The sequence below is a fragment of the Macaca nemestrina genome, chromosome 11, assembly GCF_043159975.1.
Source record: "Macaca nemestrina isolate mMacNem1 chromosome 11, mMacNem.hap1, whole genome shotgun sequence".
NCBI lineage: Eukaryota > Metazoa > Chordata > Mammalia > Primates > Cercopithecidae > Macaca > Macaca nemestrina.
Genome location: NC_092135.1, coordinates 72,994,476 through 73,007,768, shown reverse-complemented (window position 1 = coordinate 73,007,768; position 13,293 = coordinate 72,994,476). Strand labels below are relative to the sequence as shown.

The window sequence follows — 13,293 nt, the reverse complement described above, 5'->3', positions numbered from 1 at the left end:
AATTTTTTGTATTTTTAGTAGAGACGGGGTTTCACCGTGGTCTCGATCTCCTGACCTTGTGATCCGCCCGCCTCGGCCTCCCAAAGTGCTGGGATTACAGGCGTGAGCCACCGCGCCCGGCCAAAAGCTTTAATTTTTAATTTCTTCTTGGCCTTTTCCATTGTTTCTCCAAGTTAATGCCAATTAGAATTCAGTTAGCACAAATGTACGTTGTAACAAGAATCAAGTACTGTACCTCTTCAGTCCTCGATGTTCATTAACCTTTCCTAGCTAGTGGCATCTTTATTTACATCTATATGTTAGTAAACCAGGTAGTCTAATTAGATCAACAGCCAGAACACCACCAACAGTTAAGTTTGAAATATAGAAACTGATGTCTTGTTCATCAGTTTCAGACCTGCCTATTTAAAGAGATAATTTGTGTGTGTGTATTTATTTATTTTTTTGAGACTGAGTCTCACTCTGTAGCCCAGGCTGGAATGCAGTGGTGCAACCTCCACCTCTTGGTTCAAGCATTTCTCCTGCCTCAGCCTTCCAAGTAGCTGGGATTACAAGCATGCGCCACCACACCCAGCTAATTCTTATATTTAGAGACAGGGTTTCACCACATTGGCCAGGCTGGTCTTAAACTCCTCACCTCAAGTTATCTGCCCGCCTCAGTCTCCCAAAGTGCTGGGATTACAGGCATGAGCCACCACACGCAGTCTATTTTTAAATCAATTATTTTATATCAATTAGCCAACGCATAACACTTTCAATACTTTTATCACATACAGCATTTTGTTTCATAATATGGTTTATTATGAGTGTATAGAGTGTTTAAGAGAGAAGGCATTTGTGATTTTTAAAGTTCTGTAATTGAGGTGATACTATATAATATGCCAATTTTCATAACTGAGAAAATTAACAATGTAACTGTATCAGGGAGATTATTGGTATAAATTATGAAGTTAGGACCTCTGACCAGATTCATATTATTCAAGGTTTTTTATTTCACCTTCTTTGATATTTTTTACCTCCTAGACATAGAATTACATGGTCCTCTCTAAAATATGTCTGTCTTCTCAGTCCATATCAGGCAATATGCTATGCTCTGGGGATACCAAGAAAAAGATATGTTCTGCCTTCAAGAAATTCTCAGTCTGGGAGAGGTAGCAAACGAGTACACCAAAAGTTACAATCCAGTGTGATAAGTACTATGGAAGAGATCTGTATATATACACACAAAAGTATGTGGCTGTGGGAACACAGAAATAGGCATCTAACTTATTTTCCTATGTAGTCTAAACTGTACTGAGTTGGCACTTAAAGATAAATAAAATATTTAGCAAGACGAAGAGAAGATAAAGACAACAGTATGTATTTAGCTAGCAATTTCAAACTGTTATTTTTGTGTGTCAAGACAAATACTGGTTATTTCAAATTGTTCAGGCTAATGTGAAGGCAGCAAGTGTATGACAGGCTTGAAGCATTACTAGTGTTTGGTGTTAAAGGATAGAGTATATCGGAAGAGCAGTTAAGAGTTGAAAATCATGGTCACCATCACCAGATTGTTAAAGATTGTATATTCTTGACTAAAAATAAATATCCAGCCCATTTCCTGTTACGGGATTTAATGAGAGAAACTTGGAGATGTCAGTCTTAAAATCAAGCTGACAGGATGGGTGATATACATTGGGGAATATACATTGGATTATTCATAACATGGTTTCATCAATAGTGTCATTAATACTGAGCTATAATTAGCATTATTGACACCAGTTGCAGAAGGTGTTTTCTAAATGACAGCTTATCTTTTCAAGCAGAACTGTTTTAAATTTTACCTTTTGTACTTTGATTACAGTCTACCTATTCTTGCCTGAAATATAGTATTCTAAATAATTTAATCTCTTAATTAATGGTTTAGAGTTATTATGAGCATCAATTTTTGTTCTGTACTTAAATACAGTGATGTAGTTCATTGTTATTGGGGTGTGAGAAACTGACCCAATAGACTTGCCTTTAGATTGCTTAACTTTTATTCTTTTGATTTTTATGTTTCTGTCATTTATCACTATGGAGGCCCAGGTCTGCTAAATTCTTATTTATTTTTTTTGAGACGGAGTCTCATTCTGTCACCAAGGCTGGAGTGCAGTGGCGCAACCTCACCCCACTGCAGCCTCTGCTTCCTGGATTCAAGCAATTCCCCTGCCTCAGCCTCCCAAGGTAGCTGGGATTACAGGTACCCACTACCATGCCCAACTAATTTTTGTATTTTTTGTAGAGACAGCGTTTCAGCATGTTGGCCAGGCTGGTCTCGAACTCCTGACCTCAAGTGATCCAACTGCCTCAGCCTTCCAAAGTGCTGGGATCACAGGCGTGAGCCACCAGGCCGGCCTGCTAAATTATTTTATATTCAGCTTTCTGGTTAAGAAATAAGGTAGAAAATGTCGTGCCTGAGCTTTTATGTATACCTGTTTGCTATATTTTCTAATTTACTTTTTGGTTCATGGATGAAATCTGAATGGTTTTAGTTATTTTAAGTCCAAGTAAGTAGAGGTATTTGTAAGTTAAGAATTTTTTATGATACCAGTTTATTAAATTCATATTATTTCTAACTCTTGAATATTGGTAATGATCACTGACTTACGTGTTTTTAATATTTGGGGTAACTCAAAGGAATTAGTCGGACTTGCTCAATTTGGAACTTTTTACCAGATTAATGTATCCCAAACAATGGCTGAAGTACTCATTCTGAAGATCAGGACAAATCTCCATTGATTTAGCAGATTTAAATTTAGATGTGCACAAATTGCCTGGGTCAAAGGCAACTAAGCCATTTAAATGTTATATCTAGTTTCATTGGTTTCAGTGTCCAGCAAGAGTGCCTTGCAGTGAATTTTAGGTATCCATGATTCTTTGGTTATTTTGGTTTCCCCTGTGGAGCTTCTCTTGGTTTCTAGGAAACTAGAAACCTGCTTAATTGAATATCTAGGATGAATTTTTCATTTTTAAGTGAATGGAATTGGTGAAAATTCATCCTGACTCCCTTGATGTTTCTTTTTAAGTAATCAGAAGAGCATGTAACATATATAAAATAAAAATACTTTCAACAGGTCACCTGTAATATATAGGAAGTCCCAAGGAAATGGAAACAATTTCAAAATACTATCCAGTTGTGGCATTATCTTACTTAAATTTTTATTCAAGTTACAGCTTTTTAATAAATGCTAAAATATAAAAGCTGCCATGTAATGATTAGACATATTTAATCAGCATATTTTCTTTGTTTTTAATGTTCTGCCAGTGATGTCCAATTTTCATACCTTAATCCTCACTTGTTTTAAACAGTAAAATATATGTTTAGTTTGTGGTAAGGTACATAAGTTGTTTCTTCTCCAGAGTGAAGTCACCCTGCTGAGAAATGAAGTGGCACAGCTGAAACAGCTTCTTCTGGCTCATAAAGATTGCCCTGTAACCGCCATGCAGAAGAAATCTGGCTATCATAGTGAGTAATGTTCCATTACCTATAGCCTTAGGCTACGTCAGTGAAATACCGCCAGAGTGAACTGAGCTGCTACTTTAAAAATGGATCTTAAAAATATTTAAGATTAAATATCAGAATTTCTGTAAGGTTATTATAGAATGCAGTAAAGAATCTAGAGAGTTTGAGTTTTCCTGTTTCTAGCTTTTTTCCTAAGCATTACTATAGATCAACAAAATGGATTAGCTGATAATTTAAAATATACTGTAAGTACTTGATGATATTTTGTTCATCTTCTCAGGGTAACACTTTGTCTTAGATTGACAGGGTGAAACACTACTTTTTTCCCAGCCTCCATTCAGTAATGATGATATTTTTCTTTTTAAAATCAGCTGACTGCCTTTAACAATATTTGATATCCCTTTATGGTATCAGATGTGTTATTCTTTCTTAGATAATGTCAGCATTGTGTAATGTTTTTATTGTGGTAGACCTTTATATTGACATTATCTAGATAGTTATAAAAATGCTAAAACGGGAACAGTACTTAAATTATCTGCTTATATGTTTCCTCCTAAATGTTTTCCCAAAGAATGAGATTCTTTTGTTTTCAGCATTTTAGAGGTTAATTGTGCCTTTTCCCTTTTGTAAAGTCCTTTTTTGATAAGATCCACAGTGTTGGAACCAGCTGTTACTCTTGAATAAATGGCCAATTTTGTCCATAGTATACCAATTTGTAAGAAATAACAGAGTTGGGAATGCATTAGGCAACATTTATAATATATAACCCACAGCTTACGTCTTTATGATTTAGTGATATTTCAGGATATTTGTAAATGTGAAGATTGTTTCAACCATATGTATCCACTTCATTTCAATTTGCCAGTGTCAGTAATTCAAAAGAAAGAAACATTTTGTATTGGATGCAAACAGTTCCTCAGGTGCTCACGATAAAACTTAATGGCCACCATCTTTACTTGTAGTCATTGTAAGCAGTTTCATCAGAATGGGCAATATTTTTTAATTTAAAAGATTCCGTAGATTTAGCAACTCTCAACTGCCATATATATTTAGAACGCTGATTTTTGTCAGTTTTGAGCATATAAATCTTGGTTATTTGATATCTAGTAATTTTGACAGGATGGTGAAACACATTGTGGAGTAAATTGGAACCATATAGAAATATGTTTGGGATTTATATTAACAATGATTGCTTCAGGGATGAGGCCATTATGGTTCCCATCTGACTTAACATAATTTCCTATAGAAGCTACTGAGTTCAGCATTTATGCATACATGATTTTTTTAACAAGAAATCTCTCTTGAATTTTGATAGGTTAAAAGGAAATAAACAAATGATTTTATCAAATTAAAAGGAAGTTAACTGGCCTCTTAAATTGTATCCAATTCAAAATTACCTGTAATTTTTAAATCTTTGATAATTTATTAGATTATCCCAACAGTTTTGACTCTATTGTCCAGGCAGTGTATGCTCAGCAGATGCAAACCAGTTATTCATTTTGACAGTCGATTTACAGAGATATCTTAAGTGTATAGATGCGCGGGTTTATATGCTGTATACTTACATAAAATGACTGAAAATCTAGATTAATACATTTTTAGTACATAAAGTACTAAGTTATGAGAATATAAGAAATGAATAGGATATTTTTGTTGTTTGGAAATACTCCTATCTTTATTCCTGTCTAGTCATGTAAGTAATCAAATTAACTGAAATATAGTTCTACCATAAAATTAATTCTCTTCAGCTCTTGGGAGATAATTGGATTTTGTAGAAATTTTCAAGTAATTTATATTTTCAAATTTGAAATGTTTGAAATAAGTCTGACTTCTCTGTTGTGTAGTAGTAAAAACAGATACAGAGATTGACTAAGTGAATACCTTTGAAAAATTTACACTCTTCATTATGTTGTAGTGCACAGCTCTTGCTAACAGTGGTGAGTTGTAATACTAGCTAAATCTTTAAAGACATTTGTGAATCAAAACTAAGATTTAGTAGAAATTAAGGAATGTTACAAAATCTTTCAAGTAAAGGTGAAAGTACTAAGTCACAGCCATAGGGTCTGTCCCACCCAGTTTTAGCACTGAAAGTCCAACTTCCTAAGAAGACCCCTCAGTCATGGGAAAACCATGACAGTCACCCCAACAGTTAAGTAATATAAAATCTGAATGAAAATAATAAAGAGTACGTTTTAAATATTTGGGTTCCATGAAGAATAAAGCACAAAAGTGATGTTATTGCCATGAATTCACATTCTTCAGACCTGGGCATAATTAAAGTTGTATTATAATTGTCTCTATAATTATAAATTGGAAGAAAAGCTTCTTAGGGACTAATCAACCACAAATACTTTTATTACTGAAAAAATGTATGAGCCAGGCACTGTGGCTCATGCCTTGTAGTCCCCAACACTTTGGGACCCCAAGGCGGGAAGATTGTTTGAGCCCATGACTTCAAGACCAGTCTGGGTGAAATAGCGGGACCCTATCTCCACAGAAAGTTTAAAAAAGCCAGACAATTTGGCACACACCTATAGTCCCAGCTACTTGGGAGGCTGAGGCAAGAGGATCACTTGAGCCCAAGAGTTCAAGGCTGCAGTGAGCTGTGATTGTGCCATAATACTCCAGCCTGGGTGACAGGGAGACCCTATCTCAAATAAGAAAAAGAAACTTGTGGACATAGGTAGAGAACTTTCAAGATTACGGAATTGCCAAACAGCTGGTTTCTTTTAGCTTAGGTAGAGCTAGAAGTGGCTCTTTGAGTACACCATGGCTTTCTGTATCTCTCTAGTGCTTGTGATTACACCAGTCATTTTCTCCCCTCACCTAGAACTGGACATAGGTGCAAATATATCACATTGCTTTTACTAATTCTGAAAGTCTGTAGGTAAGCATTCATCCTTTATAATTTACTGTTTTCATTTTGAGTTGTTGCCTCCAGTATGTATTTACATTTCCTTATACCACTCATCACAGATCAGCCTCTTTATTTTTAAAAGCTGGTGTATCCCTTGAACTCAACATTCAGGGAAACGTCAGCCTGTTGTTCTTTTAAAGAATAGTGGTGGGCCGGGCGTGGTGGCCCAAGCCTGTAATCCCAGCACTTTGGGAGGCCGAGATGGGCGGATCACGAGGTCAGGAGATGGAGACCATGCTGGCTAACACGGTGAAACCCCGTCTCTACTAAAAAATACAAAAAATTAGCCGGGCGAGGTGGCGGGCGCCTGTAGTCCCAGCTACTCGGGAGGCTGAGGCAGGAGAATGGCGTGAACCCGGGAGGCGGAGCTGGCAGTGAGCTGAGATCCGGCCACTGCACTCCAGCCTGGGTGACAGAGCGAGACTCCATCTCAAAAAAAAAAAAAAAAGAATAGTGGCGAAATAAACAAATAGAGCTTTTTAGTATTCCCTCCAGTTAAACTGTCATTGCCAGTGTTTTGTTTTCTTTGTACATGTAATGATTGGCTATTTTAATATCTGAATTATAAATATTTTATAACATTCATTATTGCTTGATCAGAAAAGTAGAGGGGAAGGGGGGCATTAGTTGAGAAACTACCCATTGGGTGCTATGTTCACTATTTCAGTGATAGGTTCAGTAGAAGCCCAAACTTCTATTGCACAATATACCCGTGTAACACACCTGCATATATACCATCTGAATCTATAATTTTTTAAGTATTCATTCCATTTTGTATGATTTTTAAAGGAATACTACTTCTGGTGGTTGGTTTTGTTGTTGTTGTTTTATTGTACCTTGAGGTCAAGTATCCAGGGGTATGGTTTTGATTTATAGCATGTTATAGAGAAGATGGGGTTCCATCTCATTAATGTATTTTAAAACCTGCTTTACAAAAATGCATGGATTTGAGGCAGATGTTGAAAAATTCTGTAAAAACTTTATTTCAGAAAATGCACAAGATTAATAATTTTTTTTTAGCTAAAGTTGACACTCTCAGGTATCCCCCTCTGCATCTTCTACATTGCAAATCATAGGCTAAGTCCTGCTTCATAAGATATCCACAATATTTTTTACTAATTGACTTTCAGAATGGGCATCTGGCCATCAGTAAGCAGGCCAATACACATTCTCAGATTTGATTTTAAAAGCCTACTTATTGTCACTTCTGAACACTGAATAAAAAAAAGTTTTAATGCCAAGTGAAAAAAGCAAGGTTCCAAAGAGTACATCCAGTGTGATACTGTTTTTAAAATGTTTCAGAATAAACAGCTGAACTATGTTGCTTAGGGATACATACCTATGTGGTAAAACTACAAAGGAAAAACAAGAGAATGGTTAAAGAAATGTCAGAGTGGTGATTACCTTTGGTGAGGACAGGAACCTCCAGGAAGCAGAAGTGTTAATGGCAGTGTTCTCTCTTAGGTTGGCGGCACGGTTCCCAGGTGTTCATGTTATCATTGTTCCTCATAACTTACATATACTATAAATATTTGTGTGTTATCTATATCAAATTTTTACTAAATGAAATTACTGGATTCTGTTCTATTAAAATAAGGGTGTAAGACTTGTTCAAGTCTAAGTATTTGCAGATTTATTTTTGTAAATACTTAGAATGCCTTTTCCTGAGTATCTTTTCAGTTGCAATGTTTAGAGTTTTGTATGGATTTTTACTTGAATCCCAATTTATTCATGCAACTATAACAGCTGGTGGCATTTAGATTCTAAATATTGCTTATTCTCATATGTATGCATCATTAGAATCAGGTGTTATAATCATTCATGGCTGCAATAGATGGAAAATCAGCCAGAATAAATACAGTTCTGGAGAATGCAGAGGGAATAATTTGAAGATGTAATTTGTATGTAAGACTTCATTTTGTTTATGCATGTGGTTATAAATTTTTATCTTATAATAAGAATGACATGTAGGCCAACCAGACTGAGTTTGTTAAATGTGATACTTATGTTTGATTGTATCTGTAAGAGCCTGTTTTCCAAACTCTACCTCATTTTCTTTCTTTAACACTATTTAGCAAATATTTCTTCAACTCTATTCCATAAGGCAGTGGGCACCCAGATGTTTCCATATGCATGGTTGTGCCTTCTTTTGACCTATTGCAGGTAAAATTGCCTACTTCATGACCTATATCAATTCCTGTAATACCAACTTGTCTAATCAGTTTTGTAAGATGCTTTCTAACTTTTTACTCCGTATATTGCCTCAGCATAATGGTGCATTCTTACAGATTTTAGGAAAATGAATAATTTTTCTTTTTTTCACCCAGCTGCTGATAAAGATGATAGTTCAGAAGACATTTCAGTGCCGAGTAGTCCACATACAGAAGCTATACAGCATAGTTCGGTCAGCACATCCAATGGAGTCAGTTCAACCTCCAAGGCAGAAGCTGTAGCCACTTCAGTCCTCACCCAGATGGCGGACCAGAGTACAGAGCCTGCTCTTTCACAGATCGTTATGGCTCCTTCCTCCCAGTCACAGCCCTCAGGAAGTTGATTAAAAACCTGCAGTACAACAGTTTTAGATACTCATTAGTGACTTCAAAGGGAAATCAAGGAAAGACCAGTTTCCATTTATGCGAAATCTGTGGTTGTAAATTTTTTTTTTTTTACTTGAAATTAAATTTGGCTCTAAAGTTGGTGTAGCAGCAGTTGATCAGACTGAAAAACAGTTTTTAGTCTCTGGAAAAAGACTGATTTTGCTTTTTTTATAAATATTAGTAGATTTATTAATTTTTCTGTGCTCAATGTGTAAATTGTATTATAATTCATTGTGGTTTATTTCACTTTTAATTTGTTGGTGTTTTAATAAATGGGGGTGTTACTGAATCTTTCTTCCCACTTCCATTTCTTTTGACCACCCCTTAACCCTCAACTGTGATGGTAGTAGTATTATCATTTATACCAAAGTTTTGCATAGTCCCTGTTGACTTTGTAATGTTAACGGAGTCATAAAAGCACTAGGCAAGAGAAAGATAGAAATTTGCTTTTAATCTTTTTGCCTTTTATTTTGCACATTATGCAAAAGGAAAAACATTAAAGAACACTTTTTTTTAAGTGAGTGAAAACATGGTAAAGACATACAGTGCTTTTATGCACATTGTTAAGCTAAATCAAGGTCATTTATAATTTTCCTTTTTTATTTAAGGTTTTAAGTAAACAAATTTTAGAATTTTCAGCATTTCAAAAATGATTTTATTTTTCAAGTCTTAAATTCAATATTTTACACCTGTGTTTTGAGGCTAAGATATGAAATTATATAATGTATGATACAGGGTTATCAAATATCTAATAATTTTTGAAATTAGCTCTTGTTTTTCATTTTTTTATTGTTGTTTTTACAGATTTCAGGTTACAAACTGCAAAGTTTATGCATAATTAAGTATGGTATGGTTGCCAGAAAAGCCTAAAATTACTACTTAGAAAATTTAAAACTGTTTACCCCCATTGTCTTGTACTTGCGAGCTAACTTGTACTTATTCTTGTGAAAGCACTGTCATCTTTTAGTAGCAAATTTTGATAATGTTTCTCGTGGAAAAAAAATCAGTATCTATCTTTAGAACAATGTAATTATAATGTGGGAAGCGTGCATGAATGAGAGAGAGTGTGTGTGTCTGTGTATGTGTGTGTGCGTGTGTGTGTGTGTGTGTGTCTTTCAATAGTTTATGCCAGCAATCTTTGCTTGAATGTTTAACGATGCCTTCAGTGTGATGCTGGCCAATAGATGATTGCAGTTTAAAATGTCATTATTGTGCAGGCTTGGATAACTAACATTCCATGATGTAGCTTGTTTCTGATGAGATGATTGTAGGTACACTTTTCTCATTATCCAATCATCTGTGGGATACTTAGTTTTCTAATGTGCCATTATCTATTTTTATTCTGCAGTTATGTTCAAAATACAGTACATATTTTAAAATAGAATAAATTGTTAAACATAAAATTTTAAAAGTAGTAGATGTGCGTAAGAAAACTTTGTAAAATAGTTATGAGTCCTACCCAGTAGCAACTTCTGGCATTCAAGCAGGATTCCACTATGTAAATATCTGTAATACATTTATAATAAGTTGTGTAGTTTGTCCTGCATCCATACTACACTATTTGCTAAAGTCTCAGTGCCATCTCCTAATGAGACTGACATTTTAAAAGTCTGTATGGAATATCCTTGATAATTCAAGGAAATATCCCACCTGCCTAAGTTCCAAACTGGGAAACATTCAGATTATATAAATGACATTTCAGGACTTTAAGTATGAAGATAATGGGAATTTTATTGTTTAGCTTATTATAATGAGAGCATTTTTATTTGATAATTCTTAAATTTTTAATTTTCAACGAATTTCATTATTTTAAAGTAATCAGTTTCAAATCATGATTTTGATATCATTATTCTAAGGAGTTATCTCAAAGGCACAAAATATGAATTCTGCAAGAAGGGTATTTTTTATTGTAGTTTGAATGGGTTAGGAAAAGCCTCAATTTTTCACTCTAAGTCCTTCAGTACATTTTTCTTTCATCTTATTACTTATGCAAGTTAAGGTTCTTTGGTAACAGAATTCTTGCAACTGTAAAATAAAACTACATAGATGTAAGAAGTCATGTAAACGGTTAACAAGCTTACCAAGGTTAGCAAAACTTTCATTGTAAATCAGTCTGTACTGAGCAAATATAAAAATCATTATTAGTTGTATAAACACAAATTCCATTTTGACTTTCAGGATGTCATACTAGTTCTGTACCTAGCATTTTCAGTCCTTATATTTGCAATGTTACACAAACTGTACTATTTTCTTTTATGTGCAGTTTGCATGAGTAAACCATCAGAGAATAAATTCTATCTTTAAATTATGTTCATAATTTGCTTGTTCTCTTACCTTTCCTTCATAAAGTAACATCACCTGATAATGATTTTTTTTTCCCTTCAGGACATTTATTACCTGAGAAGAACCTGAGATTCTTTCTAGTTCTGTGATAAAATTCATTCATTCCTTTTAACTGCAGGGTACTTGGCCCTTGTTCCTCTCTGCACTCACTTTGCATCCCATTTTTATTTATATATATATAATATATATAATTATATAATTATTCAATTGAATTATATAATTATATAATTCATATGTAATTCCCCACACCCCTGAACATTAATCACAGATCCACCTGCCTTTGGCATCCCTTGGTGATGGTCTGACAAAACATCTGAAACATGGTATGTCCAACACTGAACTTCCAAACAGCTCACCCTACCCTGAAACATATTCCTCCCACAAACTTCCACAAGTCAGTCGATGACAACATAATTCTTCCAGTTGCTTAAGCTAGAACAACCTTGTTGTCACCTTGATTTTGTTTCTCTCAGCCCACATCCAGTCCGTCAGGAAATACTATTTGCTTTCCCCTCAAAACAATCCAGAATTCAACCACATATCACCATTTATACCACTTTCATCCTAATCTGTGACTTTACGATTCCTCATCCAATTACTATACTTGCTTCATAAATGTCTTTTCACTTTCAGCCCTGTCCACCACAGCCCATCCTCAAAACAGTAGCCAGAGCAATGCTTTTAAAACCTTTGTCAGGTTACAGCACTGCTCTGCCTAGAATCCTGGAGTGCCTTCCGTGTTTCACTCAGAGCTTGAAGATGGCCCACAAAGCCCAAAAATGATCTATTCCCCATCCCATCCCATTGTGTCTCTGACCTCATCTGCCACATTGTTTTGTCAGTGAATGAGTGCTACTAGGTGCCAGAGGTTGCTCTAAGCACTTGAAGTAACACAATGGCCAAAAGCAAAAATCTCTGCCTTTGTGGAGGCTACATTCTAAAGATGGTGGGAGGATGTTGGGAAATGTAATCAACAAATAAGTCAATTATGTGTTATATTAGAAGTGGTACATGCTAAGTGAAGACGCAGACTTAATACCAGTTTTGCTGGAGAGTGTGTGGAGTGACCATTTTAGTCATATCTGTTAAATATGACCAATCTGAGGAGATGCATGGCTACTTTTTAACAGACATTCTACAAGTGTGCTTAAGGTAGATTATGTGATATAGTTAAAAAGTTTCATGAAGACAAGCTGATGTGTTTCTATAACAGGGTAACAAATGAGTGGTGTTTTAAAAGGTCAAATTCATGTTAGTCTTGACTTACATCAGAGGACAGGAAAGACAATTTCATCTATGGTGTGTGCTTACTATTAAATGTAGTTTTGCTAATTCTACATCTATGAGACTGTATGATGGATGACCATATTTGAGATTATAGTCATGAGAGAATCCTATTTACTCCAAGGCTCACATCTTAGATAAATAGACATGAACAAACACACTCAAAATAACCTAGAGAACACAGTTATCAAAGCAATTTGTTCTAAATAGATATTTACAAGAACTAATTTTAAATCTGACATTTCTAGATTGGCCACAGAATAGTTACTTTAGAAGCAAAGTTATGCCATTTTATTTCTATCCAGTGTAGTTATGAAAAATCATTTCTCAAAACTTAATACAAATGAACTTTGCCTGTAATTTTCTCACATGGCTTAAAACAACAGTACAGGTCTTTCCAGATTATCAGTAACTATATATTGAAATATGGGTATTCATAGAGTTAATACTTTGGTATTAAGATCCTAGAGAGCTAGCATCCTTCTGTGGAAAAAAAAATCTCAAAGTTTAGAATATTTCTGAAGTCCTTTCTGAAGAAATAAATGGTTCTACCATTTAAATATAAATGATGAGTTGCAAGTTACATACATTGCCATAGAATAGGTGCCATCAGTGAAAACGTTTCCAAAATTAAAAGACTTAATCTGAAATAGCAAAGGCCATGTGGC

The 13,293-nt window shown here is 34.9% G+C and overlaps 1 protein-coding gene across 4 annotated transcripts in view; it reads left to right on the top strand.

Moving 5' to 3' along the window:
* Window positions 1-11,315, top strand: part of LOC105483203 (activating transcription factor 2) — a 90,520-nt gene extending 79,205 nt beyond the window's left edge. For 3 of the 4 annotated variants that reach the window (XR_003018347.2, XM_011743914.3, XM_011743907.3), the window contains 2 exons: window positions 3,382-3,487; window positions 8,729-11,315. Coding sequence is in view for 3 of the 4 variants with exons in the window: in XM_011743914.3 (XP_011742216.1) it covers window positions 3,382-3,487; window positions 8,729-8,955 (333 nt within the window). In the remaining variant the exon portion in view is untranslated. Of the gene's footprint in view, window positions 1-3,381; window positions 3,488-8,476; window positions 8,565-8,728 lie in introns of all 4 variants that reach the window. The other variant, XM_011743913.3, reaches the window with a different exon arrangement.
* The last annotated feature ends 1,978 nt before the right edge of the window (window positions 11,316-13,293 follow it).